Below are 26,154 nucleotides of genomic sequence, written 5' to 3'. Positions count from 1 at the left end.
ATATTACAGAATAGATCAACTGATTCATTCTCTTTGTAATTGAAATTTTAAAACATTTCAATTCTTACAAAAATATCCTATTGATTTATAAAACAAATTTTTATTTGCTTTTCATATCAAAACGAGTGAAATGTCCTGTTCTTTCGGTGGAACGTTCAAGCATACGACTGTTAAAGAGAGAAAGTATTCGGAAAAAAGAAGACAGAAAATTACGTTCGAACTAAGGCTAATACTACTCATAACTGCAAAAAAACTTTCATTNCTAAAAACAAAATTATTTTAATATTAACTCAGTAACAAGTCTTTTTTTTGCTGTTTTCAATGAAAAGGTTTTAACTATTGATTAGTATAAAAGGCCATAGGAAGATAAACATAATCGACTGTTAAATAGCAAGAATAAGGAAAATGGTAAATATAAAATTGTGCTCGAACAAAAGCTAAAACTATTCTTAATAGCAAAAAGAGATTTATTACATTTAAAAAATATAAAAATCGGCTACAACCACCTCGATAATGGGATAACATTCAAACAATGAAAGAGCTATCAACTTTGGCTCGTTAATTTCCGAAATTAACCCCTACATATTACAGAATAGACAAGCTAATCCATTCTCTTTGTAATTCAAACTTTAAAACATTTCAATTAATACGAAAATACTCTATTAATTTTCAAAATAAACTTTTAACACCTTTTGATATTAAAAACGAGTACAATGTCCTGTTGTTTCGGTCGACCGTTCAAGCTTAGACTGTTAGAGCAAGTATTCGGAAAAGAGAGTATAGAAAATTACGTTCGAACGAAGCTTTCCTTTATTTAAAAAATAGAATGTAGAAAATAAAAACACAAAAATATGTTACAATGATGTTTATTGTAGTTGTTATTATCAAAGCTTTTTCTCTGTTCTTTAATGCGTTGTTTAAAACTTCTACCTGTTTGTCTTACATATGATTTGTCGCAAGTACCACAATTAAGTTTATACACTCCTGAATTGTTGTCTTTATTTGTGATGTCTTTGTTGTTTTTTTATATATTTTCCTAGCTTATTGTTTGTTTTGAATAAAATTGTTGAGTTGAGTAAATTTAGATGAATAACTTCCTATTTTTATTGAAAAATTACCCAGGTAAGTAAGAGAATTAAAACGAGAATTTTTATTAGCCACATAAGGGTATACTAAATGTAAAGTTTTTCTGTTTAATTTTTTATTGAGTAAGTTGGAAGTGTCGTAACCATTGTTTTTAGTGATAAGGTAAATACTATTTAATTCTTTATTGTAATCCTCTGTTGACATTGGCACCGTGATCAATCTATGAAGGGACGAATGAAAATAGGACAATTTATAGGGTATTGGCTGAAATGATTTTGAATGAATAATGGTATCCATGTGAGATTTTTTGTGACAGATAGTAAATTAATGTTTATTGTTTTTATTTGTTATAGTTAAGTCCAGGAAATTTATTTGCTTTGTTCTCTTCTACTTCTAATGTGAATTTAATTTTGGAGTGTATTTTATTTTAAAAAAAAAAAACAATTATCCCAATTTTTCAACTTTTTTTATGTAAATACACTCCAAAATAAATTCACATTAGAAGTAGAAGAAAACAAATCAATAAATTTCCTGGACTTAACTGCACCAAATAAAAGCAATAAACATTCATTTGCTATCCGTTACAAAAATCTCACACTTGAAAGATAATAATCATAGTTTTGACGAAAATTACAAAATTTTACATCTTGAAAATAAAGGATTTAAATTAAACTTAATAGAAAGTCTAGAGGTCAATAATTTAAATAGATTAGGATTAGTTATTAATGACCAAATAAATACAAATGTTTCTCCACTTTTAAATGTTTAGTAGCTTTTAGTGTTATTTTTAGTTTAGACTACCACTACACAATAATTACGTATATAAGGGTTGTGTAATTAAGTTTAAGAGTATTACTTCTTCCACCTGAAGAAGCCACTGTGTGGCGAAATGTACATTGTGGTACAATAAACATCTTTGTAACTTGTGTTTGTGTATTTATTTCATACATTAAAATGGAGTTACAATATCTAAAAAACTCATCAATTCAAATTATTAGCAATAGGCTACAACCACCTCGATAACGGTATAGCTTTCAAACAAGAGCTTTCAATTTTGGTTTGTTAATTTCCGAAATTAGTCTACATATTACAGAATAGACAAACTGATCCATTCTCTCTGTAATTCAAACTTTAAAATATTTCAATTCATACGAAAATAACCTATTAATTTTTAATACCATTTTATATTAAAAACGAGCACAATGTCTTGATCTCTTGGTCGACCGCTCGAGCACAGACTGTTAAAGAGAGCAAGTATTCGGAAAAGAGAAGACAGAAAATTACGTTCAAAATAAGACTAATACTACTCATAACTGCAAAAAAGCTTTCATTTATTTAAAAAATATTAGAAATAGGCTACAACAATGAAAGAGCTTTCAGCTTTGGTTTGTTAATTTCCGAAATTAGTCTCTACATATTACAGAATAGACAAACTGATCCATTCTCTNGTTGGCTCGTACTTAAGTCTGCAGGAAAAACACCACCCTCTTTGGCGCTTACATAATACTTCAATGGTACCATACAAATGTTAACGAGAGCAAGTATTAGGAAAATCAAAAAACTCGAAAGAAAGCTAAGTGACTCTTAACAACAAATCAAGAGCTTTACTATATTCAGAAAAATTAGAGATAGGCTACAACCACCTTGATAATGATATAGCTTTCAAACAATGAAAGACCTTTCAAATTTGGCTCGTCAATTTCCGACATTAGACAAACTACTTCATTCTCTTTGTAATTCAAACTTTAAAAAATTTCAATTCATACGAAAATAACCTATTAATTTTTAATACCATTTTATATTAAAAACGAGCACAATGTCTTGATCTCTTGGTCGACCGCTCAAGCACAGACTGTTAAAGAGAGCAAGTATTCGGAAAAGAGAAGACAGAAAATTACGTTCAAAATAAGACTAATACTACTCATAACTGCAAAAAAACTTTCATTTATTTAAAAAATATTAAAAATAGGCTACAACAATGAAAGAGCTTTCAGCTTTGGTTCGTTAATTTCCGAAATTAACCCCTACATATTACAGAACAGACAAGCTAATCCATTCTCTTTGTAATTCAAAATTTAAAACATTTCAGTTCATAAAAAAACAACCCATTAATTTTCAAAACAAATTTTTAATCGCTTTTTATATCAGAACGAGTAAAATGTCTTGTTCTTCCGGTCGACTGGTAAAGAGAGCAAGTATTCGGAAAATGGAAGAAAGAAAATTGCGCTCGAACAAAAGCTAAAACTATTCTTAGCAGCAAAAAGAGATTTATTACATTTAAAAAATTATTTTAGAGAATTCGTGAACGTGCTTGCCACAATCAGAATCTACTTGGTATATTTTGCAGAAAAATCAGAAAAGTAAATAAATATTGCTGACGCAATCATCATTTAGACCTCTCAACCCCCTATGTCATCAAAAATAAACAACGCAAAGACACCTTCCACCCCCATCCCCTTGATGCTTATCCAATACTTGAATGGCCCCTTATGTATAGGTAAATTGTTCAGAAAATTGTTATAATTATTATAATAATGCAAATATATTTTCCGATAGAAAATCACAAGCTAAGTACATATTTGTATTCAAATATTTTAATNTTATATGTAAATTATTTAAAATAGCATTAATATATTTGCATTTTTATAGTTAAATATAACTCAAAAGTATAAAATAATTTACCTTAACGAAAGCATCATAAATCCAAATGTTAATATTCTAGTCATTTCTAAATGTCCAATACTAAATAAAATGTATACACAAGAAAAATTGCAACACTCGTTTACCGTATCACACGGTATAACATTCTCTAATGTTGGTAAAAACCTAGAACAACAGACAACTAATAAAAAGTTATCGTTTACATCATTTGGCGAGCCTGCGCCGTAGCCAAAAATGTCTTCAAAGTTATAAACATGTACAGGGCGTGAATAGAAAGGTGTCTGCGCAATCACAACACAAATACTGACAATTACCACATCCATAAAGAACAAATTTAATAACAGATTGGGCTGCCAGACTAAAATTATTACTTACTAAATTACTGAAAATTATTAAATTACAATTACTAAAAATTGAATATAAAACTCTTTTATCCACTATAAATTACCTCAAGAATAAGAGTACAAAAATCTTACCCAAGAAATCGAATAAAGAAAAACTTGAGTGGTAATCTGCGTATAACATTTATTTCTATGTAAATTTTTTACTGCAAGCTTTCGTCAACTGTAGTTGTATGGTGGAAACTATAGAGTTTTCTATCAGAAAATATATAACAATTTTCTGAACAATTTACCTATACATAAGGGGCCCTTCAAGTATTGAGTAAGCACCAAGTGGTGGGGGTAGGGGTGTCTCTGTGTTGCTTATTTTTGGTGACATAGGTGGATTGAGAGATAGACCGAGAGAACAAGAAATAATGCTCGTTTTTAATATAAAAAGCTATTAAAAAAATGCTTTGAAAATTAATGTGGTTGTTCTTGTATGAATTGAAACATTTTAAAGTTTGAATTGAATTGAAGAGAATGAATTAGTTTGGCTATTTTGTGATATTAAGGGGCTAATTTCGGAAATTAACGAACCAAAGTTGAAAGCTGTATCATTGTTTGAATGCCATACCATTATCTAACTGGTTGTAGTCGATTTTTATATTTTTTTAAATGTAATAAATCTTTTTTACTGTTAAGAATACTTTTAGCTTTTGTTCGAGTGCAATTTTCTATCTTCCACTTTCCGAATACTTGCTCTCTTTAACAGTCGTATGCTTGAACGGTCGATCGAGAAACAAGACATTTTACTCCTTTTGAAAAAAAAAGCGATTAAAAATTTGTTTTTGAAAATTAATGGGCTGTTTTTGTATGAATCGAAATGTGATAATATCTTGTGCATGCTTTCGTCAATTATAGTTGACTTCTTCAATCTATTATTGTTCTAACATTTATTTTAAGACAATCACTCGAAAAATGGCAACTTACAACGGAGTTGAGTAGTTGCCTTAAAAATAAAAATTAGAAAAATAATAGATTGTCTGAAGAGGTCAACTATAGTTGACGAAAGTTGTAGAAAATATTAATATAGAAATAAATGTTTTACCCAGAATACCACTCAAGTTTTTCTTTATAAATTACCTCAAATTAATGAGGAAAAATTGTTGCTGTTGTCACACCCTCGCCCTGAGTCGAACCCGGGTTAAAAATTAAGAATGAATTGTCACATTAATATTTAGTATTAACCACTTGGAAATTTAAGTGTATAAATAATGAAAAAAATATTGCCGTTTTGGCATTTTTAAAAAGCCGAAAGTTTATAGATTATCATCATCATAGTCAAATTTCCAGAATAGGGCGATACACCTCAAGAAAATGATATTAAGCACTTAAGGTTGTTCCAGAAGCTATAATTTGAAAATGTTCTCTTTGAAATATTCTCCATAAGCCTATTCCACTAAATATGCAATAAAAAAAGTAAAATTTTTGATTTCGAAAAATCAGCCGTGGCAGGCCGACGACAGACGCACAAGTGATCTTATAAGCATTCGGTTTTTCCTTTGGAAATACTGCATACTAAATGATAGCAAATTTAATTAATTGCTATTTTAATAAATACCTAATCAATTTATTAATTGTACTTATCATTGCAATTTGTAAATGTTCAAATATCTATTTCTACATATATTTTCATTTTATTTTATTTTTGACCTAATATTTCTTCTGGCATTTATAATATTATTTTTGTAGAGTATTTTTAAAACGTTATACAGTACGTGAATCATTCCAAACAAAATCTCAAGAAACAACACGAAAATAAGTTTTCCAGTATATTACGAAATAAATAGCAGATCGTTATCACAATTGTCTCCTTTACCCGCAACCGCAATAAGGATTAAACGACAAACAACTATTACAGCAGGCACGGATTCAGAAAAGTATTTCGACCATTATATTCAAACAGAAAGAAATGAGAATTATAACATCTGTAACTTTTATCATCAAAAACTGAATAGGAAAAAAGTTAATTATACATTATTTAAAACTATGGATACCTATATGTATTTCATGATGAATTTTCGTCGAGTTTCTAAAAGATTAATTGCTAAAACAGACATGTGCAAACATTAAAAATCTTGTGATATTCATTTAAAACATTCACCTAAACATTTTTGTATGATAATTTAAAATGCCCAACTTATTTAAATTAGGTACCTATAAAATATTACTTGTGTATCTCACAAAAGTTTTTAGTCCGGTCCTGTCGAACGAATGAAAGGTCACCTCTGACGATGGATCAATATTAAATTTATTCACTGAAACTGAATGTTAAGATAGGCAACCCAAAACACTCATTTTAAAGTTGAAAATTATATAAATAAGAGCATTTTAGCATATTTGCCAAAAGTAAACGTTATTGATTTATAAATTGATAATTGTTAATCCAATTCATTAATTTCTTTTTGCAGGTTAATTTATTTAATATTCTAAGGACTTTATCAGCTGTTATAAAGCTTTATACGTATAAGTTTCTTTATACTAAAAGGAAAAAAAATCTTAATATTTTTTATGTTGTGAGAATGTTAAAGCTTATGAAATGACTTATATTTGGTTTATGAATTTAATAATTTTATAGTTTTTAATCGGACCAAGAACATTCGTTTTGGAAGTTATAATTGCTTTTTTTTTAAAGGCTTATGAATTTCTCATTTACACTATTACCATGTTGTTTTAGTAATTAAAAGTAATTACAAATAACTTCTACATGTTTCTATTTTTCCCTGTTTTGATTTCTATTTCTTTAAAAGGGACTATCTTGTGAGAATGTTAAAGCTTATGAAATGACTTATATTTGGTTTATGAATTTAATAATTTTATAGTTTTTAATCGGACCAAGAACATTCGTTTTGGAAGTTATAATTGCTTTTTTTTTAAAGGCTTATGAATTTCTCATTTACACTATTACCATGTTGTTTTAGTAATTAAAAGTAATTACAAATAACTTCTACATGTTTCTATTTTTCCCTGTTTTGATTTCTATTTCTTTAAAAGGGACTATCTTAAAACGTTCACATACAAAGAAATGCAGCAAGAGGGTAACAAGAAATAAATTACATAAGAATTAAATAATTCAGTTGTTTTTAATAATAGGATTTTTTAAGTTGTTTCGCTTGATCAATTATATAATTAGCAAATATTCCATACTTTTCTCCTTTTGTTTAAAAATTTTGATAAATTGTTTTTCTTAAATTTGTTTGACTTTATTGATTTTTATTTGATTCAGATAATTGTATTTACAGCAGAAATTAACGATAAAAANAAACAAAATCTCAAGAAACAACACGAAAATAAGTTTTCCAGTATATTACGAAATAAATAGCAGATCGTTATCACAATTGTCTCCTTTACCCGCAACCGCAATAAGGATTAAACGACAAACAACTATTACAGCAGGCACGGATTCAGAAAAGTATTTCGACCATTATATTCAAACAGAAAGAAATGAGAATTATAACATCTGTAACTTTTATCATCAAAAACTGAATAGGAAAAAAGTTAATTATACATTATTTAAAACTATGGATACCTATATGTATTTCATGATGAATTTTCGTCGAGTTTCTAAAAGATTAATTGCTAAAACAGACATGTGCAAACATTAAAAATCTTGTGATATTCATTTAAAACATTCACCTAAACATTTTTGTATGATAATTTAAAATGCCCAACTTATTTAAATTAGGTACCTATAAAATATTACTTGTGTATCTCACAAAAGTTTTTAGTCCGGTCCTGTCGAACGAATGAAAGGTCACCTCTGACGATGGATCAATATTAAATTTATTCACTGAAACTGAATGTTAAGATAGGCAACCCAAAACACTCATTTTAAAGTTGAAAATTATATAAATAAGAGCATTTTAGCATATTTGCCAAAAGTAAACGTTATTGATTTATAAATTGATAATTGTTAATCCAATTCATTAATTTCTTTTTGCAGGTTAATTTATTTAATATTCTAAGGACTTTATCAGCTGTTATAAAGCTTTATACGTATAAGTTTCTTTATACTAAAAGGAAAAAAAATCTTAATATTTTTTATGTTGTGAGAATGTTAAAGCTTATGAAATGACTTATATTTGGTTTATGAATTTAATAATTTTATAGTTTTTAATCGGACCAAGAACATTCGTTTTGGAAGTTATAATTGCTTTTTTTTTAAAGGCTTATGAATTTCTCATTTACACTATTACCATGTTGTTTTAGTAATTAAAAGTAATTACAAATAACTTCTACATGTTTCTATTTTTCCCTGTTTTGATTTCTATTTCTTTAAAAGGGACTATCTTAAAACGTTCACATACAAAGAAATGCAGCAAGAGGGTAACAAGAAATAAATTACATAAGAATTAAATAATTCAGTTGTTTTTAATAATAGGATTTTTTAAGTTGTTTCGCTTGATCAATTATATAATTAGCAAATATTCCATACTTTTCTCCTTTTGTTTAAAAATTTTGATAAATTGTTTTTCTTAAATTTGTTTGACTTTATTGATTTTTATTTGATTCAGATAATTGTATTTACAGCAGAAATTAACGATAAAAATTAAATCAACAAAAAAATTATGTGATATTGTTATTTGTTATATATAAATAATAAAAATTAANACTATTTTATATATTGAATATGAATTGAAGTAAAAAAAGAAAAAAAGTTCTTCTTTTCTAAAGGAGCTAAATAAAAATTTCTTTCATTTTCTTTTTAGAAACTACATATAAAAGAAATTATAGGTATTCTCACGAAAATTACAAATTACAAACAAATAGGGTAATTTAAAATTCGAAACAAAAATAAGTCACTGTGAGGGAAGATAGATTAAACAAAATATTCTAATAACAGAAATTGAGTTAATATTTGAAAATATTAACTAACAAAATGATAATAATAGGAAATATTAGTCAATAGGTACTGAAAGTTGGTTAATAATATGCCCATAGACGAAAATTAGACAGGATATTGAAATTTACTGTTTAAAAACAAATAGTATTGAAAAATTCACTGTAATAGTAATACAATAAATAATAACATTCTGTAAAAACAAACTTCAAGCAAATAAAAAGTGATTTGATTTTGTTACTGAAAAAAAATGCCATTTAAATAAGTTTATAAAACAATTTTTTTTAATCTTATTTATCCTCCATGTAATGTTGATATAAAAAGAATTCTGTCATTTGGTTGAATAATATAGTTTATTGTATTCTGCAAAAAAAAATTTTAGCTGTGGACCATTATTAAATATGGTAATATTACCATTAATTCCCAATCAGTATCATTAACCAACACTAAAATACCAGGACGACTGCAATAATTTTAAAATTAAACAAGCAATAAGTTTATATGCGATTGACTTACACAGAATTACCCTGTAGGAACATTTCCTGTCTTTCTTTAAGAAGATTATCTTTTATCCAAATTAATAAGTGCTCAATTGTCCCTAAAAATAAGAGTTTTTTAAAACTTTATAATTACAAATTGCAAATATTTACATTTCTCCTTCTTTTCAGGAAGGCTAATTGTAACGGTCTTTTTATTATCAAACAGAAGTTCAGCTCCCCCTCTAAAAAAAAAGAAATAATAACCACTATAAATAACTGGAATTAACTAATTACTAACCCGAATTCAACATTTACTTGTAATGAATTCATATTTCTTCATCATTTTCTTATTTAAATAGTTAAGGTTATGAGCCTATAAAGGTTATAAAATTCCATTGACCTATAAAATTCACAACCATAAATATTCACACCATTGAACTCACAATATTGAATTCACATTCACTATTTGCATTTATGGGGCACATAGCGCTACTATAGATGTAAGGTAACATAATATTTATCTATGATCTATGCATAACATAGATGTACGATATTAACTTAACCTATAATATATTACAATATTATTAAACACAATACAAGCAAGCAAAAGTAACGCGCCTACGTTTCCCGCTACTTGAAAAGCAAATGTTTAATTTCTACTTAGATTGTATGTTGAAATACTTATTCATCATCAATAAAAAAATTAATCAGTAGGTGTTCGTAATCCGTGATATAGTGTAAGTTTGAAGTTCACAGCAATAATGGAAGAGTTACCGTTTCGTGCAGAATATGCAAAAAGCGGTAGAGCCAGTTGCAAGGGCTGCAAGAGCAATATTGGCCAAGGTTCATTACGAATAGCCAGAATGGTGCAGGTAATTGATTTCCTATGGTTATCTTACTTTGTTTTTTGTTAATTAATGCAATATTACAGTCGGCAATGTTTGATGGTAAAGTTCCTTTTTGGTATCACATGAAATGCTTTTTTGGTAAGAAACAAAGGCCAAAATCTGTTGATGACATTGCATACTTTGAAAGTTTACGTTGGGAAGATCAGGAAAAAATAAAAGAACAAATTACTGATGTTGCCACAGCAGTTGTACCTCTTCCTAAAAAGGGAAAAAAACGCGATAAGAAAGAGGCTGCAGCAATTAAAGCAGCTTTAGCGGATTTTAAAATTGAGTACTCCAAGTCTAGTAGGGCCACATGCAGGGGCTGCGAGCAAAAGATTATGAAAGGAGAGGTAAGGATATCTAAGAAAGATTATGAAACAGAAGTTGGAATGAAATATGGTGGACAAGATATGTGGCATCATCTTACATGCTTTGCTAAACTACGGTCAGAGCTACAGTATTTTGAAGGGGCAGACAAATTACCTGGTTTTAAAACGCTGAATAAGGAAGATCAAACTGTGGCAAAAAAAGAGATACCGTAAGTCATTTCAGTTCCTTTTAATATGATAACTGCTATTGCATTTCTATAATGTAATAGGCCCATAAAACAAGAAGATGAACCAGATGCCAAAAAAGTTAAAAAAGAGGAAGATACAGTTGATAACTCCAATGAAAAGGAAATGAAAGAGCAGAATAAAATATTATACAAATTTCGTGACAATTTAAGTGCTCTTTCCAAACAAGAACTTATAGACATCCTAGACGAAAATGATCAGGAAGTACCTGCAGGGCTTGATGTGGTAAATTTAACTATTATTTTTTTTTTACTAATAATAGATATTATTTAATTATCAGATACTTGATCGTGTTAGCGATTTAATGACGTTTGGGGCTCTATTGCCATGTGAAAAATGCAAGGGACAGCTTATCTTCCACAAATATGGTTACATCTGCACTGGAGATCTTACAGAGTGGGCTAAATGCACTAATTTTGTAAAAATCCCCAAACGCAAAAAATGTGTTATCCCTAATAATCTTAAAAAGGAATACTCATTTTTAAAAAAATACAAGTATAAGAAAATGGATAGAGCAGTTAAAGAGGGCTTACCGGCCTCTAGTACCATTGTCAAAAAGGATGAGAAAGAGGGTGATCATCTGTAAGTATTTAAGTTACTAAAATCGAGTTACGTATTTATTTTTGAAATTTAAAGGCCTAAAGTGTCAAGGGAGAAGCCTCCTCTTTACAACATGGAATTCGTATTGCTGGGAAATCTCTCGAAAAATAAAGACGATCTCAAGAAGTCTATAACGCTATTGGGGGGAAAAGTTGTCACAAAAATTTCCAAAACCGTAATGGCCGTGATATCGACCCCTGAGGAGGTTGCCAAAGAATCGTCGCGCATAAATCAGGCTCAAGACGCCGATATCCAAGTCGTCTCTGAAGATTTTTTGGAGGAGGCTAAAAGTAATACCGGCAAAATCCCCGAACTAGTTCTGAAAAAAAGCATCTGTAATTGGGGCTCTGACGTGAGTTATTTACTGAAATAGGCACATTATTTGTCGTTTTTCCATCTTAAAATGAATCTTTTACATTCAAGCCTAGTAAACGACTGCCACAAGACGAATTGCTTACGAAATCCAAGTCGGGTAGTATGTACACTAAGTCTGTACCCAGTAAAGTGAAACTACAATTAAAAGGGGGCACCACAGTTGATCCTGATTCAAATTTGGAAGATCAGGCACATGTCTACGTCCACGGAAAAGACAAATACACAGTTATTCTTGGGAAAACAGATATACAATCAGGGAAGAACAGCTTCTACAAGCTACAACTTTTAGAGGCCGACAACAAAAACAAGTAACGTCTTCTGTTTTTGTGTTATGATAGATTACAATGCGATGTTGTTTCTAGGTATTGGGTGTTTCGATCGTGGGGTCGTATAGGAACAATAATTGGTAGTTCAAAAGTAGAACCAATGTCGAGTTTACATGAAGCCAAGAACCATTTTTGTAACTTGTATGAGGAGAAGACTGGTAACGATTGGGAAACCCGTGACGATTTCGAAAAGGTGCCCGGAAAAATGTATCCCATTGACGTGGACTATGGCGATGACGAGGTATTACAAAAAACATCAAACGTACCATCGTCTCTACCAAAACCAGTGGAAGATCTAATGCACCTAATCTTCGACTTGGGAAATATGAAGAAAGTTATGCTCGAATTTGAGTTAGATATGGAGAAAATGCCCTTGGGTAAGTTTTTAGTTTCTAAAAATTTTTCGTATAATTATGCGTATATATGTATATCTTACCAGGTAAACTGAGCAAAAAACAACTTCAAAAAGCTTACAGTGTATTAACTGAATTGCAATCTTTTGTTTCAAATGGTAGCAATAAGGATAATCGGGACAAAATTATTGACGCTTGTAATCGCTTTTACACACTTGTACCCCATAATTTTGGAGTGGATAATCCACCTTTAATCGATGACCTGGAAGACATCAAAGTGAGCAGAAAAACTTTTTCAAAATTACAAAGTTAGTCTTCTTTTTTATTGTTTCATATAGAAAAAGATCGAGATGTTGGAAGCTCTGATGGAAATGGAGATAGCTTATAATTTAATGAAGGAGAGTAACGAAAAGGGTGGAAATCCTGCAGACGCACAGTACGCTCAGCTTAAGGCCGATATCCACGTTTTGGACCGCGAAAGTGTGGAGTTCAAAGTGATTGAAGAATATGTTAAAAAGACCCATGCCCCAACTCATACCAACTACGAATTGGAAATTCACGAAGTGTTTGCGGTTGTGCGATATGGTGAAGAAGAACGTTATAAGAAGTACAAGAGTTTACATAACAGGTAGACTCATATCAACAACTCATGCTGTTGTATTATTTTTGTTTACTGATTATTTTTGTCTACAGAAAGCTACTGTGGCACGGTTCTAGAACTACGAATTACGGTGGGATTTTATGTCAAGGCCTGCGTATAGCGCCCCCCGAAGCCCCATCTACTGGTTATATGTTTGGCAAGGGTATATATTTTGCAGACATGGTCTCTAAATCTGCAAATTATTGTTGCGCCTCATCTACCAACAGTGCAGGTCTCTTGTTGTTGTGCGAAGTCGCTCTTGGAGAGGTATAAAAATTAAATGTTTAATCAATTATTTCTCAGTAAAATTAATATTCTTGCAGTAAATAATTCTTATTTTGTTTTTTATTAGATGTACGAAAGGACAACTGCAAAATATATTGAAAAGCTTCCTAAAGGAAAACATAGTTGTAAGGGTGTTGGGAAGACTTATCCCGATCCTAGTGAACACACGAAGTTACACGAAGACGTAGAAGTACCCGTGGGAAAACCTATTACTAGAAACGACTTTTCTTCGTCGTTATTGTATAACGAGTATCCTTTACATAACATTTTCTATCATATATGTTTTTGTATCTGTTATATTCTTTTCCTTAATATGAATTTTAGATATATCGTCTACGACCCCGCTCAGGTATACACCCGGTATTTGGTCCGAACCAATTTCAAGTTTAAGTACTAGACAAGCATTTTCTCATCGCATATTTTTTTATCGTTACGAATGGTTATAATACACTACAATAATAATGTAGGTTTTAAGTTTTGAAATGTTAAAAGTTAAGAATTGTATTTTTTTATTGCATTTTTCATCAAAATACTTTGATGGTTGTTTAGAAATAGAGGGGCTGTGAGAGTAAAACGTCTGTTACTTTAGATCTGCATTTAAAAGCTTTCATTCCAAGAGATAGAACTTTTTAATTGTATTTCGAATTTTGTCTGTATGTCTTGCCTTTTTATAAGGCCCTATTATGTTACAATTTGCCATAATAACAATTATATTTGTTAATATTTTAAGCATTACACTTGATTACCAGAGAGGAGATTGTTAGTTTTCAGGTCATTTGACACATAAACTTATATTAAAAAAACGTAATCAATCATTCTACCGCTTACTTTTATTTCTAATTAGTGTTAGTTATATATATGTTTAGCAATTTTTGTTCACTCTTTTTTTCCTTGTATTCAATAAATGTTCGCAAATCATTTTTTGGTTATTTTTGTTGTAAGGGTTTAAAAGATTATTGAGAAACATTTTATAAAAACTTGTACTTTATTTGCTGCAACCAGTGCTTCTATGTTTACTGAATATTAGATTTACTTAGGAAAAACGAATTGACTTTAAAATGCCACACTTATTACCTGAAAGGTGCAACTACTTAATAATTATTCAATAATTAAGGGTAATTTGCTTTTTTTAGTGTTTTCATGGAGGTAAATTAAATCTAACAGATTCATTATGTATAACTTTGATCAATTCCTGATTGACTGAAAAAATAAAACGTAAACTTGCTATTTCTACTACCGAATTATCATTTAAACGGACTTTATTGCCTGGCATAATGGGGCGCCCGTCCACAAAAATGGGACGTTTACCCTCCGAAGACAAATAAAATTCGCCAGTATTTCTCAATCTGTAAAAAGAAATATTTTAAAACAACATGCAATTATTTATAAAAGAAATAAAAATATTCTGCAGACCTTAAAGTCCCTTGTTTTCGTGAAATTTTTTCTGCTGGTCCCTCTAAAGATAAATCAATATCGACTGCATGTCCTTTAGCGCTCCGCCCGATAGTTATTTCCCGACTACGCATCAAATACCTGACCAAACGACCTCTTAACACTGCCAACGTTTGACTGTCCATTTCTCCTGGACATATACCGGTTACGCTATCCACTAAAACATTCCATCTACGAAAAACATTACCTACAGCCATCTTCAGACAGAATATAAATATTTACCTCCCAATTTCGTTCTCCAAATGTCTGATTTCTTTCGCATTTAGTCTCTGTTGAAGACGGAGCTCTCGGTCTAGAATTTCGTCGTGTGGTTCGCTAAGTTCTGAGTCTTGTAGGAGGTCTTCGGCGTCACTAAAGGTTAAAACAGGTTTGGAAGCAGTAGGAAGAGACTGTGGAGTTTGGTCCCTTAGCAGATGATACAGACGCATTGTATGCCAATGGCGTTGCAATGCCAAAGCAGTTCTACTTGGATAGAATACTTCAGGATGTTGAACAAGTAAATCAGCAAATACTGACAAGTTTGGATTGCTACTCTAGAATTTAAATTTGTATGTTAATGAAAGAACACACCAAACAAAGCAAGACTAACTGAATTAATTCCAGCCAATAGTTTTTCTTCCTCTGCACTCCAAAGGGCCTTATCCTGCACATTAGCAATCATATCAGGATGCAAATTTCTCATGGCAGCGACAGCAATCCTTGAAACAGCTTTATCATAAAGCAAAGCATACCAGCGCTGCTGAAGTTCTTGTACTGTGAATTTACATGAGAATTTTGTACCCAAATGAACTGTTCTTAAATCATTAGTCTGCTGAACACCAATAATCAGTGCTAGATCATCGGTGGGTTTCCACCTGCCCAAATCTTTGGTTGCTATTTGATTTTGCTGGCGTCCTTTCTTACGTTTGGAGGAACCTGATGAACTTTTAGAAACATGTTTCCTTTTTACCTCAGGGGCAAACGAGGTAGATGGAGTTGCTGGGGGTGCGGGGGGCGTTACAGGGGTGGGAGCGCCGTAGTATTCGTAATTCGACGTGTTTAATGACTGGGTTCGTGAACGACTACTCTAATATTTGAGAATTTTAGGTTAGAATTTTTAAACAAATATTTTTTTTCTTACTTTCATAGTAGAGACGCCTGGTAATCCTAAACTATATTCAACTAGTTCATCATCGAACTTTCTACGCTTAATCGAACGATTTGAACTAGAAATTAACTAATTAGCGCAATATCAACAAAAGAAATTTGTTTACTACCTCCTACGTCTCGTGTTGTCTATTGAATCAGCAAGCGAAAGGTGCGAATTTGACTCCGAATCTTGCTTTTCATTGTTAACTAAATTTAAGTCAATATCTTGAGAACTTAGCATCACAAAAACAAAATTTATAACAAAATTTTGGTTACTAGGTAAGTGATGTACACTCTCGTCTGTCAGACGAATTGGAGGTTACGTTAATTCTAAAAATAAACAATAACTAATATCATCATTAGCATTAATAAAAAAAGGGAAAAATGTAAATTTTTGTTAGGAAACTATTGAAAACGTATGTAAATAACAATGTTTCATCAGTAAATTTTACATGACTGTTAAATCTAAAATTCTTTAAATTAATGACGTTAATGACCACCAGACTGCTCTGATCTGCAGTTACAGTTGTTGACCACCAGGGGGAGCCAGGGACTCTATTATTCAAATAATTTACAGGTTAGGGGCTTCAACTTTCAAAATATAACTTATTATGTATTGTTAATTTGCTATTAAATATGAATTATTCCTAACACAACAAATTTACGAGATACACGACAACGGAATCTTAATCTAAATGTTTTTATGTGCATCTTTTTAAGAAGTTGACCCAAGTGTTTCCTGAAGATAAGTATCTCTTGTATAAAAATAAAAAAGAAGTACCTATTAGATAAAAATCTTGCATAAATATTTAAAATATCACAAAAGAAATACCACGTCATGATGTAAAACAATTAAAAATAAAACTTAAGTAATACCGTTGTTTTTGAATGGAAAATGCAAATTGTGTGCTACTTTTGTTAAAGAACAAGTTGGTTCATTATTACCTCATAAAATAGTAAAAATTGCTGAAAATGAGGATCGTTACTGCAGTGGCCCCTGTAAACATTGCAACTATCAAGTATTGTAAGTAGTTAATTAAAGTAAAAGTGTACTGAGTGTCAATAATTATTATATTGCAGGGGGCAAACGAGATGATGACCTCATATTGCCCTTAAACGACTCATTTAGTGCTACCCTTAGCTTGGAAGATGTAAGTAACATTAATTTTGTGTTAAATAATGTAGAAATTAAAAACAATTTAGATGTGTGCCAAAACTACTGTTATGATAAGCCCATATTTATTGGAAAACAAATTCTGGCTTAATGGTAAAGAGGAAAATATGGATAATCCCAGATTGAGTAACTGTCTAAAGGCTTGTAAGTAAAAACGCTAATAAATAAACTTTTAAATAATGCATATACCTCCAGTAAAAGACCGACTAAATAAAGAAAATTCAGAAGAGGTATCTTCATGGAAAATTCACATATGTTCAGAGAACAATTTCCCTACAGCAGCCGGATTGGCTTCATCAGCAGCAGGCTATGCTTGCCTTGTGTATGCACTTGCCTCACTCTATCAAGTGGATGGAGACATTACAGCAATTGCAAGAAATGGATCAGGTAGTGCTTGTCGCAGTATTTTTGGTGGTTGGGTAAGTATAATGTGATAAAAGTAATACCTATTCATTATAAAGTGAACGATAGGTTCGATGGCATAAAGGAAGTCTCGAAGATGGCACCGATTCAATCGCGACACAAATATTTCCGACAGATCACTGGCCAGAAATTAGAGTTCTTGTGCTTGTTGTAAACGACAGTCGTAAAAAGTATAGCTCAACTTTGGGAATGAAACAAACGGTAATGACATCTGAATTATTGAAACATCGCACCAAATTTGTCGTCCCAGACAGAATTGAAAAAATAATAGACGCAGTACACAAGAAAGACTTTCAGTCGTTTGCAAAGTTAACAATGAAGGACTCTAATCAGTTTCATGCTGTTTGTTGCGACACTTATCCCCCCTGTTTCTATATGAATGATGTTTCACATGCCATAATAGATATGGTTCACGTTTACAACGAATTTAAAGGGCAACTGAAGGTAATTACAAGAAGAAAAATTATAAAAATTAAATTTGTATTTACTTTTTTACTCTTTAGATAGCATATACATTTGACGCAGGCCCCAATGCATGTCTATTCATACAAGAGTCAGATCTAAGTGAAGTACTCTCTTTAATACGATACGTTTTTCCTTCGAATTTAAATGCCAATGAGTATTACAGGGGAATTGCACTTGATAAAGATCTATTTTCAAAGGTATAACCCAAATAATATGACAATATTTAAAAACTAATGTTTATGTTTAAGGATTTATCTTTACCAACTGGGATTACACAGTATGGCTTAAACACTTTAAGGTACATAATCCATACTAAAATTGGAGATGGACCAAGACTATTACAAGACGCTAAGGAGCATTTATTGGATTCTAATGGACTACCAAAAAATTGTTAGCTGTTAGTGTGTGTTTTGATAGAACTTCTATTATTTTTAATTTTACTTTTTATAATAGAAATAAAAAACAAAACAAGCTAATAATTAGATATATTTTTACAACTAGACTTTACTTTAAATGTGGAAATATCCCATTATAATTTTTTTATTTGGTTTGTTCAGCAACCGATTCTCCTGAAAATAAATTGTTATTTTAATATCTTAGCAATTAAAACAACAAATTGCATACAAAAATACTGTTGAACAGTAACACATTAGAATAACTAGAGGCTGTTAAATTCAAAATGCACATCACAAAAGTTTTAGTCATCATATTAATATCAAAACTATTTGCACACACGTTACTTACTCATTTTTACTCTCTTTCGCCTAAAAATTAAAATAAAAAATGAAATATCTACTAAATGACGATTAACGCTTAAATTAAACGTGCAATTTTTGTTAAGTAATTTCAATAAAAAATATGTATTTGTGTAATTATGAACTTGATTGCATAACATGTTATTCACTTACTTATGGGTTTACCATCAGCCCATCGAGTAAATTTGATGTGCGTAGCGCCCCGCTTTTCTGCATCTGCCTTAAATTCTTTTTTTAAGGCTTGCCGTAACAATTGGGCTGATATTTGGGAGTACCTTGTGTAACTAATATAAAGTACATACGCTAAAATAGAGATTAACATCAATATAATTATCTGCTTACTTTAAACCAGCTGCTCTCCAAGCACTCATGTTGATTTTTAAGATATTTTAGTTATAAAAAGCACAAAATTCTAAAAACTTAAGTTTATAAGCTCACTTTTAACCTTAAAATGTCAGTTATGTATTGGTTATGTAACTTTTTCGACCTTTGAATAATTGTTCCATTCAACTAGCTTTTTAAGTTGATTCTACCAATCAAAATTTTACAATTAAAACAATAACAATAAATTATTCTTTTAAGTAATAATAGTATGTACAGTTTTATTTATTTTGTAATAATTTGAATAAAATCTTTAATAATAAATCTAATAATCAAAAATATAAACTAACATTTTAATAAATGGTATTTTATGATTATTTTTTTTTAATTTAAAATCTTCATAACTGTTTTAAACAAGGGTAGAAAATAAAACATGCCCTTTTTCAAATTAAAATAATTAATTCCCGCGAATTATGAAAATAAAACCACACATAAAGCAATTACTAATGTTGATTTAGGATTTGAAGCATTGTTTGTTAAATTATCAAAAACTTATTAATAGTAGACCCATACTGTAACCATATTTATATAACACTCGTAAACTTTCATTTTCAGCGGTAGCTATTAAGCAATTAAATATTTATTGAGGAATAATTAAATACATAACATACGCTGGTGTTAAAATATTTTTAAACATTTACACTTGAAAAGATATAACAAGATAAGTTGTTATGATTTGTCAGTATGCATTCGTGGCGAGACAATAACGGACGTAGTAGAACGATTTTATTAGTTTTTATGTTACATAAAATAAAAAATGAAATTTGCCGAACATTTATTAGCGCATATCACCCCAGAATGGAGAAAGCAATATATAAATTACGAGGTACGATTTGTTTTTTTATTGATAGTAGCCCATGACCCATTTTTTTTGTTTTGTACTTTATTGGTAGAAGGTGTTTGCATTTTAAAACACGACAAATATGCCACTTTTTTCATTTCTGTTGTTTGTAAGTGTGAAAATAGCAATATATTGTTGGCTCTTTAAAAATTACAACAATCAACAATGCAATTTCGAAAAACAGGTTATAGTCATTGTTTGTCTCCTGTCAAAATCATATGGTTAAGCGATATTTAAAAGCGCCAAATTTGAAACTATTAAGATTAATGTTCACTAAGAAATTTAAAATTTATTCAATTATTTTTGTTTGTTTAACATTATGAAGAAATTACTGTTCATCTCATACTTTATAAAGTTATCGAACCATTAACTAAAAATTAAATATTATCAATTACTAAACTGTTGATGAAAGTTGTATACCAGTATGATGTCATATTAGGTAATTAACAATCTACTGAGAATCAGTTAATTAAAATTCAATGTTACTCCTAATGCCTGATAAGCACTTGCAACGTAAATTTGTTGTTGGAGCAATTAAGAACAAATATTTTAATATGAAATGTTAGCAGAAAGCAAAAACAATGTAATGGACAGGGGCGTACTGATATTTTTTAGATAAATTAACGCAAAAACATTTTACCGATAATATTATATATAAAAGAAATTATGAGTGCTGTCAGCGCAGGGCAAAGTAGTATTACGTAGTTAATATCAGCAATTTCTTATGCTGAAGTGTACGATGTGTTGCATACCTATTTACAAACAATTCCTTTACATTTAATTTTTCAAACAATTTTTAACACAAAGAAAGTGATTAAACAAATTGAACAAAAGTGAATTTCGACCACTCGAAGCAATGATGCAGTTTCGAGCTCACAGTGACTGATAGGGGGGAAGAACTAGTAATAGTAATAATATTTATCTGAAACGAACTCGAATACAATAATTCGAAGTGGTCTGTATTCTGTCGAAACTGCCAGACGCGGATCGCGATTTCGATTTTTTTGGATCTCATCAGCGCGTCACAGGCAGCTCCGACAGAACACAGACCAACCTTTACCTGCTGTCTTAACGGCGCGTTTTAGAACTGAAACGAACTGTTTGATGTTTGATTGTTTTAAAATATGTCGGATCTTTATGTAAAAGATTAAATGGATCTGCTACCATTTGATTTTAAAAAAAGATAATTTTCATCTAGGAAATGAAGGCCATGTTGTACTTGGCCATCGAGGAGGCGCCGTCCGCCGAAAGCGTCGAACCCGAAGTTTTGACGCGCCACTTTAAAAACTTTGACGAGCAATTTTTCCTATACTGTGATAAAGAATTGAAAAAGATCAACACATTCTATTCAGAAAAGCTGGCGGAAGCGCAAAGGAAATATGCCACACTCCTCAGCGAGCTAAAAACTACCCTGAGTGCGATCGAACAAAAAAACAAACCAACAAAATACAAAAACGTCGACTTAAAAAAGCATATACCCTCTAGGAAATTGGCAGAACTTAAGTTGGCCTACAGCGAGTTTTACCTTAGTCTTATTTTGTTACAAAACTATCAAACTCTAAACTTTACAGGCTTCAGAAAGATACTCAAAAAACACGATAAGGTGAGAGAGGTGTCAGACTGTAATATGTACAGAGTATTTTAAAAAGTGTATAAGTACAGTCAAACTCCGCTAACTCGAACTTTCCAAATGCAGTGCTTACTTCGTTGGTGTTATCTTTTCCTACCGTAACCTTACGATTCTATCCTACAGGCTTTTTTTACTAAAGTCAAAGAGTTTGGGATAAGTGTAAACCGATATGTATGTCAAGGGAGCGACAAATATTGTCTGAGTTAGAAAATATTTCTAGCTATAGATGTTTAAATTACAGAAGTTTGACTGTACCTTTTAATTTCTCTGTACATTGGCTAATTCATGAAAGAACAACTCTTGTGTACTGACGACTGTTTTAGTTGTTGAATGTTAATTTGGGTGCCAAATGGCGCGAGGAATGTGTCGAAACTTCTCATTTTTATACCAACAAAGACATCGACAGATTAATACAGGACACGGAGAACCTAGTGACGAACGAGCTCGAAGGGGGTGATCGGCAAAAGGCAATGAAAAAACTAAGAGTTCCTCCTCTAGGCGAACAGCAATCGCCTTGGATAACGTTTAAAGTTGGTTTATTTTCAGGATCTTTTATAGTTCTTTTTGTAGCCGTCGTTTTATCAGGTAGGTAATATTTTAAGAACGGTCCTGATCTACCAACAGGCGCGTATACGGTCTAACGTTTTGGAAGGATTGCACTTAATAAAAAATTAAATTGTTTTTGAATTTATCGAAAAATCAGATCAATCAAATCTATACTCTGTCCAGTTTCAATATAAACCAAACCAAAACTGAATCAGTGCAGTCTTTATTGGTTAATCCGAAGGGGGTGGTTCAGTATATACATGAGTACTTTAATTTTAATGTAAAAAATGTATACTTATAGTACACATAATTAAAGGATTTCAAATATATAAATTCCTATACGCTTAACGTGTCTTACTTTTAAATACGGTCCTGTTCAGTACTTCGGTTTTCGGCAATCACAATGCTTGATTGTGTTTATATCCGGTCTATTTTGAAAATAAATGGGGTATGGTGTGTAATTATTTCATTTTTGGAAGAGATCAGTACCGTTCACGCGCATGTAGACAAAAAATTGTTCACAATTTCATCCCTTATTACATGCTTGCAGCCGTTTTCCACGAAGGGACTAGTGAAAGTTTAAAAACAGCTTTCGTATTATATCGGGGACCGTTGCTGATAATTGAATTTTTATTTCTGATCGGCGTAAACGTTTACGGATGGCGATCATCTGGCGTTAATCACGTGTTAATTTTCGAACTGGATCCGAGAAATCATTTGTCCGAGCAGCACCTGATGGAGATGGCTGCCATTTTCGGGGTGGTTTGGACTTTGAGTCTATTAAGTTTCCTTTACAGCGATAGTTTAAGCATTCCCCCTTATGTAAATCCCCTAAGTTTAACATTTGTGATGATCGCATTCGTTATTAATCCCTTTAAAGTTTTTCGTTACGAAGCACGATTCTGGCTTATCAAACTTTGTGTAAGTGAAAAAGGAATTGCATCAGATAATATGTATACGTATATATGTATTGTGTTTCCGGTATTTTAGGGTCGGATGTTTGCTGCGCCATTTTTTTATGTCGGATTTGCGGACTTTTGGCTCGCTGATCAGCTTAATAGTTTGGTCTACGCGCTTTTAGATTTCCACTTTCTCCTTTGCTTTTATTTGACTACTGATAATTGGATAGACGGTGGAGGTAAACTGTCTTTTCGTATTTCTCAACCCTTTATCTACAAAACGTCGTATTTGTAGAGGTGTCTGATTGTCGGGGCGTAGTTTTCTACACTCGCCCTATAGTGAATTGCATTCCTGCTTGGATACGCTTTGCCCAATGCTTGAGGCGTTATCGAGACACAAAAGAGGCCTTTCCTCATCTTGTCAATGCCGGAAAATATTCCACCACCTTCTTCGTTGTGATATTCAACACCCTCAGGGGGGTTAACAAACGTAAGGGCTAAAATTTTGCTGTTTTTTTTCCCAATAGGATTTGTTGTAGACATAATAATATTACACATACACATTCAAAAACATTTCGAGGTACACTACATATCGTTTATAATGAAATCTATTCGCTCTAATCGCAGTTCGCTGTATCCGAACACCACAACGTATTACTAAAAATGTCTTCTTTCTGTTTATTATAGGCAAGAATACATTTACAGGTAAATTATCATTTTTTAGCGGAAGTTTTTCTTGACCCGCAATAATTTTTAATATCTTAACTCTACGGGTCATTTAAGATGAGATTATGCCTATGAGATAATTTTTCAGGGGGTCTGAGGGTTATTTATAGGGAGCAAAATCCTCCAATACTAATTTATTGTTTTCTAAGGGAAGTTTTTCTTGACCCACAATAATTTTTGGTATCCTAACTCTACGAGTTATTTAAGATAAAGCTATGAATATGAGATAATTTATCAGGGGTTCTGAGAGTTATTTGCAGGGTACGAAACCATCCAATACTTATTGATTATTTTTCAAGGGAGGTTTTCCTTGTCCCATAATATTTTTTTGTATCTCAGCTCTAAGAGTCATTTAAAGTTGGATTATGCCTATACGTGTCGTATTAAATAATTATTATTTCATTCAAATTTTACTACATTTGCTGTCGGTCGGTAAATTAAACTCGTTGTAATATCCGATATCCTTATAAACGATATGTACAAATGAATAAAAAAAGTATCAGGCGATTTTCATAGAAAAGTGAATAAATGATTATAAAATCGTAACTAAAACTTTTTGTAGATAAATACGATTCCTTATTCGATAATCCGTACGTTTCTTTATATCTTATTGCTTCTTTTGTAAGCTCATGTTATACGTATACATGGGATATAAAAATGGATTGGGGTTTAATGGACAAATCTGCGGGGGAAAATAAATTTTTAAGGGAAGAAATTGTCTATTCCAAGGTGAGTCTTTTACACGGTTTCTCATAACCGTCTTCACATTCTTTTATAATTCCTCAGCCATTCTACTATTTCGCCGTAATAGAAGATCTCTTGTTACGTTTCGGTTGGGCACTTTCGTTCTTCGTCACGGAAATGGGATACGTGAGTGGGGACCTAATGACGTCCATAATGGCCCCTCTTGAGGTATTTCGACGTTTCGTTTGGAATTTTTTCCGGTTAGAGAACGAACACTTAAACAATTGTGGTAAATTCAGAGCTGTGAGAGACATATCTGTGGCACCGATAGATGCGTCCGATCACGTACAAATTTTGCACATGATGGATGACGATGAAGGCGTCATAAACCGGGGCAAAAAGGGCAAACAAATAAAGAAAAAGGAAGAAAAAAGGCCCTTGTTATTGGAAGAGAGTTTGAGTAATCCGGAGTCGCCGAGTACCAGAAGCCCAAGTCCTAGGGACCGTTAGTATAAACTTCCTTCCCACCCCTTACTGGTATAAGGATATTTGGTTAAGTAAACTATTTTTAACAGGGTTTAAACACGATTCTCATCTTAGTTGAAGATTAATTTCTTTTAATTTCTGTTTTAACATTGCGGTTTTTTGGCACAATCAAATGATTCAATTATACGCCCTAAACATTTTAACTCCCGCCAGAAACATTTGAATACGTTAACAATGAAAAACAATTGTTTGCAAACATGGCTGCCGTCATATTTCGTTTGTTAGGTGTTTGTGCGCAGCATATCGTATAATGGCGGCTCTATTGTTGTTGGATGATTCCGGCGCGCCAAATACAAACAAACGGACGAGTTTTTTATTATAGTAATAATACATATAACAAAAACCCAATCCATTATTAATAAAATATTTATGGTTACGTACATATTAGGTAATTTTATTTTTGTTATCATTTGTGATAATTGCCATTCCAAATACTATAATTACGGAAAAAAGTAATTTTGGATTTCCTAAAATGATATCCTAGTACTCAGTACTCAGTTACCATAATATTTAATAAGGCGGATTGAAAATTGTTAACAATTTCGTGTGTAAATTATTAATTGATTGTGTGTACTACTTTCTCAAAAATTTGTACATTATTTATTTTTACTTACAATTAGAACACCTGACGCATAAATATTTACGTTTTTACTTATAAAAAGTACTTACAATTATGAGCTGCACTTATCGTTAGCTTTTCCGACGTTTTTATGAAGTCAAAATTTTATAACGCTTCTACAGGGTGTACTTAATACCATAATCAACATAAAAACTACAACTGAAGTGAATCTGAGAATTTCAAAATTTTTTTAAGCATATTAGTTTACTAGTGGTATTATATTATTAAATTGTTATTAATTATATGGCCTGATCGTCATTTATTTTATTAGTTAGTGGTCTTTTATTATTATTATTATTATCATTATTGTAATTTATTATACAAAATATTATTTTTCTACTCATTTTTAGTTGGTTTAGGCTTAATTTTGTTTAACTGCAAGTACTATACGT

At 31.2% G+C, this 26,154-nt stretch overlaps 6 protein-coding genes across 7 annotated transcripts; 3 read left to right on the top strand and 3 right to left on the bottom strand.

Moving 5' to 3' along the window:
• Positions 1-9,090: 9,090 nt before the first annotated feature.
• LOC112905083 (ubiquitin-related modifier 1) lies at positions 9,091-9,865 on the bottom strand. Its single transcript, XM_025976756.1, has 5 exons — positions 9,748-9,865; positions 9,621-9,691; positions 9,487-9,568; positions 9,385-9,433; positions 9,091-9,333 (listed from the first exon to the last, which is right to left on the bottom strand). Exons 1-5 carry the CDS (start codon positions 9,777-9,779, stop codon positions 9,265-9,267), a joined length of 303 nt encoding a protein of 100 aa, XP_025832541.1. The 5' UTR covers positions 9,780-9,865; the 3' UTR covers positions 9,091-9,264.
• A 133-nt stretch (positions 9,866-9,998) lies between these two features.
• LOC108744279 (poly [ADP-ribose] polymerase) lies at positions 9,999-14,411 on the top strand. Its single transcript, XM_018479975.2, has 12 exons — positions 9,999-10,321; positions 10,381-10,877; positions 10,938-11,139; positions 11,195-11,496; positions 11,551-11,866; positions 11,938-12,197; positions 12,252-12,592; positions 12,655-12,845; positions 12,907-13,196; positions 13,262-13,475; positions 13,561-13,742; positions 13,818-14,411. The coding sequence occupies exons 1-12, from the start codon at positions 10,211-10,213 to the stop codon at positions 13,888-13,890; spliced, it is 2,979 nt and encodes a 992-aa protein (XP_018335477.1). The 5' UTR covers positions 9,999-10,210; the 3' UTR covers positions 13,891-14,411.
• Positions 14,412-14,491: 80 nt separating this feature from the next.
• Positions 14,492-16,474, bottom strand: LOC108744280 (microspherule protein 1). Its single transcript, XM_018479977.2, has 6 exons — positions 16,202-16,474; positions 16,066-16,150; positions 15,535-16,011; positions 15,168-15,478; positions 14,907-15,116; positions 14,492-14,839 (listed from the first exon to the last, which is right to left on the bottom strand). Exons 1-6 carry the CDS (start codon positions 16,312-16,314, stop codon positions 14,632-14,634), a joined length of 1,404 nt encoding a protein of 467 aa, XP_018335479.1. The 5' UTR covers positions 16,315-16,474; the 3' UTR covers positions 14,492-14,631.
• A 159-nt stretch (positions 16,475-16,633) lies between these two features.
• Positions 16,634-18,619, top strand: LOC108744281 (diphosphomevalonate decarboxylase). The gene is made up of 7 exons (XM_018479978.2): positions 16,634-17,097; positions 17,154-17,224; positions 17,277-17,391; positions 17,443-17,666; positions 17,719-18,114; positions 18,174-18,332; positions 18,384-18,619. Exons 1-7 carry the CDS (start codon positions 17,046-17,048, stop codon positions 18,528-18,530), a joined length of 1,164 nt encoding a protein of 387 aa, XP_018335480.1. The 5' UTR covers positions 16,634-17,045; the 3' UTR covers positions 18,531-18,619.
• On the bottom strand, positions 18,604-19,374 carry LOC108744289 (protein stunted-like). Of its 2 annotated transcripts, XM_025976758.1 has the most exons (4): positions 19,233-19,374; positions 19,044-19,174; positions 18,880-18,899; positions 18,605-18,704 (listed from the first exon to the last, which is right to left on the bottom strand). In XM_025976758.1, exons 1-3 carry the CDS (start codon positions 19,259-19,261, stop codon positions 18,886-18,888), a joined length of 174 nt encoding a protein of 57 aa, XP_025832543.1. In that variant the 5' UTR covers positions 19,262-19,374; the 3' UTR covers positions 18,605-18,704; positions 18,880-18,885. The 2 variants fall into 2 exon arrangements, with proteins under 2 accessions (XP_025832542.1, XP_025832543.1); XM_025976757.1 differs by lacking the exon at positions 18,880-18,899 and having other exon boundaries at positions 18,604-18,704.
• Positions 19,375-19,714: 340 nt separating this feature from the next.
• On the top strand, positions 19,715-26,009 carry LOC108744288 (xenotropic and polytropic retrovirus receptor 1). Its single transcript, XM_018479987.1, has 8 exons — positions 19,715-20,097; positions 21,311-21,715; positions 22,066-22,327; positions 22,839-23,209; positions 23,279-23,426; positions 23,483-23,677; positions 24,476-24,642; positions 24,700-26,009. Exons 1-8 carry the CDS (start codon positions 20,029-20,031, stop codon positions 25,105-25,107), a joined length of 2,025 nt encoding a protein of 674 aa, XP_018335489.1. The 5' UTR covers positions 19,715-20,028; the 3' UTR covers positions 25,108-26,009.
• The last annotated feature ends 145 nt before the right edge of the window (positions 26,010-26,154 follow it).

This window comes from Agrilus planipennis, unplaced genomic scaffold (assembly GCF_000699045.2).
Source record: "Agrilus planipennis isolate EAB-ADULT unplaced genomic scaffold, Apla_2.0 scaffold13, whole genome shotgun sequence".
Lineage (NCBI taxonomy): Eukaryota > Metazoa > Arthropoda > Insecta > Coleoptera > Buprestidae > Agrilus > Agrilus planipennis.
Note: the sequence above shows the minus strand (reverse complement) of the source record. Positions and strands in the feature narration are given on the sequence as shown.

Coding starts and splice junctions, on each gene's coding strand:
- LOC108744281 (XM_018479978.2), top strand. CDS start 17,046: ATGAGGATCGTTACTGCAGTGGCCCCTGTAAACATTGCAACTATCAAG. Junction 17,392..17,442: donor GAGTAACTGTCTAAAGGCTT/GTAAGTAAAAAC, acceptor ATATACCTCCAG/TAAAAGACCGACTAAATAAA. Junction 18,333..18,383: donor ATAAAGATCTATTTTCAAAG/GTATAACCCAAA, acceptor TTTATGTTTAAG/GATTTATCTTTACCAACTGG.
- LOC108744279 (XM_018479975.2), top strand. CDS start 10,211: ATGGAAGAGTTACCGTTTCGTGCAGAATATGCAAAAAGCGGTAGAGCC. Junction 11,497..11,550: donor GAGAAAGAGGGTGATCATCT/GTAAGTATTTAA, acceptor TGAAATTTAAAG/GCCTAAAGTGTCAAGGGAGA. Junction 12,198..12,251: donor GAGGCCGACAACAAAAACAA/GTAACGTCTTCT, acceptor TGTTGTTTCTAG/GTATTGGGTGTTTCGATCGT.
- LOC108744289 (XM_025976757.1), bottom strand. CDS start 19,261: ATGAGTGCTTGGAGAGCAGCTGGTTTAAA. Junction 19,175..19,232: donor TGGAGAGCAGCTGGTTTAAA/GTAAGCAGATAA, acceptor ACTTTATATTAG/TTACACAAGGTACTCCCAAA. Junction 18,705..19,043: donor GGCTGATGGTAAACCCATAA/GTAAGTGAATAA, acceptor ATTTATTTTCAG/GAGAATCGGTTGCTGAACAA.
- LOC112905083 (XM_025976756.1), bottom strand. CDS start 9,779: ATGAATTCATTACAAGTAAATGTTGAATTCGG. Junction 9,434..9,486: donor TTCCTACAGGGTAATTCTGT/GTAAGTCAATCG, acceptor AAATTATTGCAG/TCGTCCTGGTATTTTAGTGT. Junction 9,334..9,384: donor ATACTGATTGGGAATTAATG/GTAATATTACCA, acceptor TTTTTTTTGCAG/AATACAATAAACTATATTAT.
- LOC108744280 (XM_018479977.2), bottom strand. CDS start 16,314: ATGCTAAGTTCTCAAGATATTGACTTAAATTTAGTTAACAATGAAAAG. Junction 15,479..15,534: donor TATTGGCTGGAATTAATTCA/GTTAGTCTTGCT, acceptor TTTAAATTCTAG/AGTAGCAATCCAAACTTGTC. Junction 14,840..14,906: donor CGAAAACAAGGGACTTTAAG/GTCTGCAGAATA, acceptor TTCTTTTTACAG/ATTGAGAAATACTGGCGAAT.
- LOC108744288 (XM_018479987.1), top strand. CDS start 20,029: ATGAAATTTGCCGAACATTTATTAGCGCATATCACCCCAGAATGGAGA. Junction 23,210..23,278: donor TCTGGCTTATCAAACTTTGT/GTAAGTGAAAAA, acceptor CCGGTATTTTAG/GGTCGGATGTTTGCTGCGCC. Junction 24,643..24,699: donor AAGAAATTGTCTATTCCAAG/GTGAGTCTTTTA, acceptor ATAATTCCTCAG/CCATTCTACTATTTCGCCGT.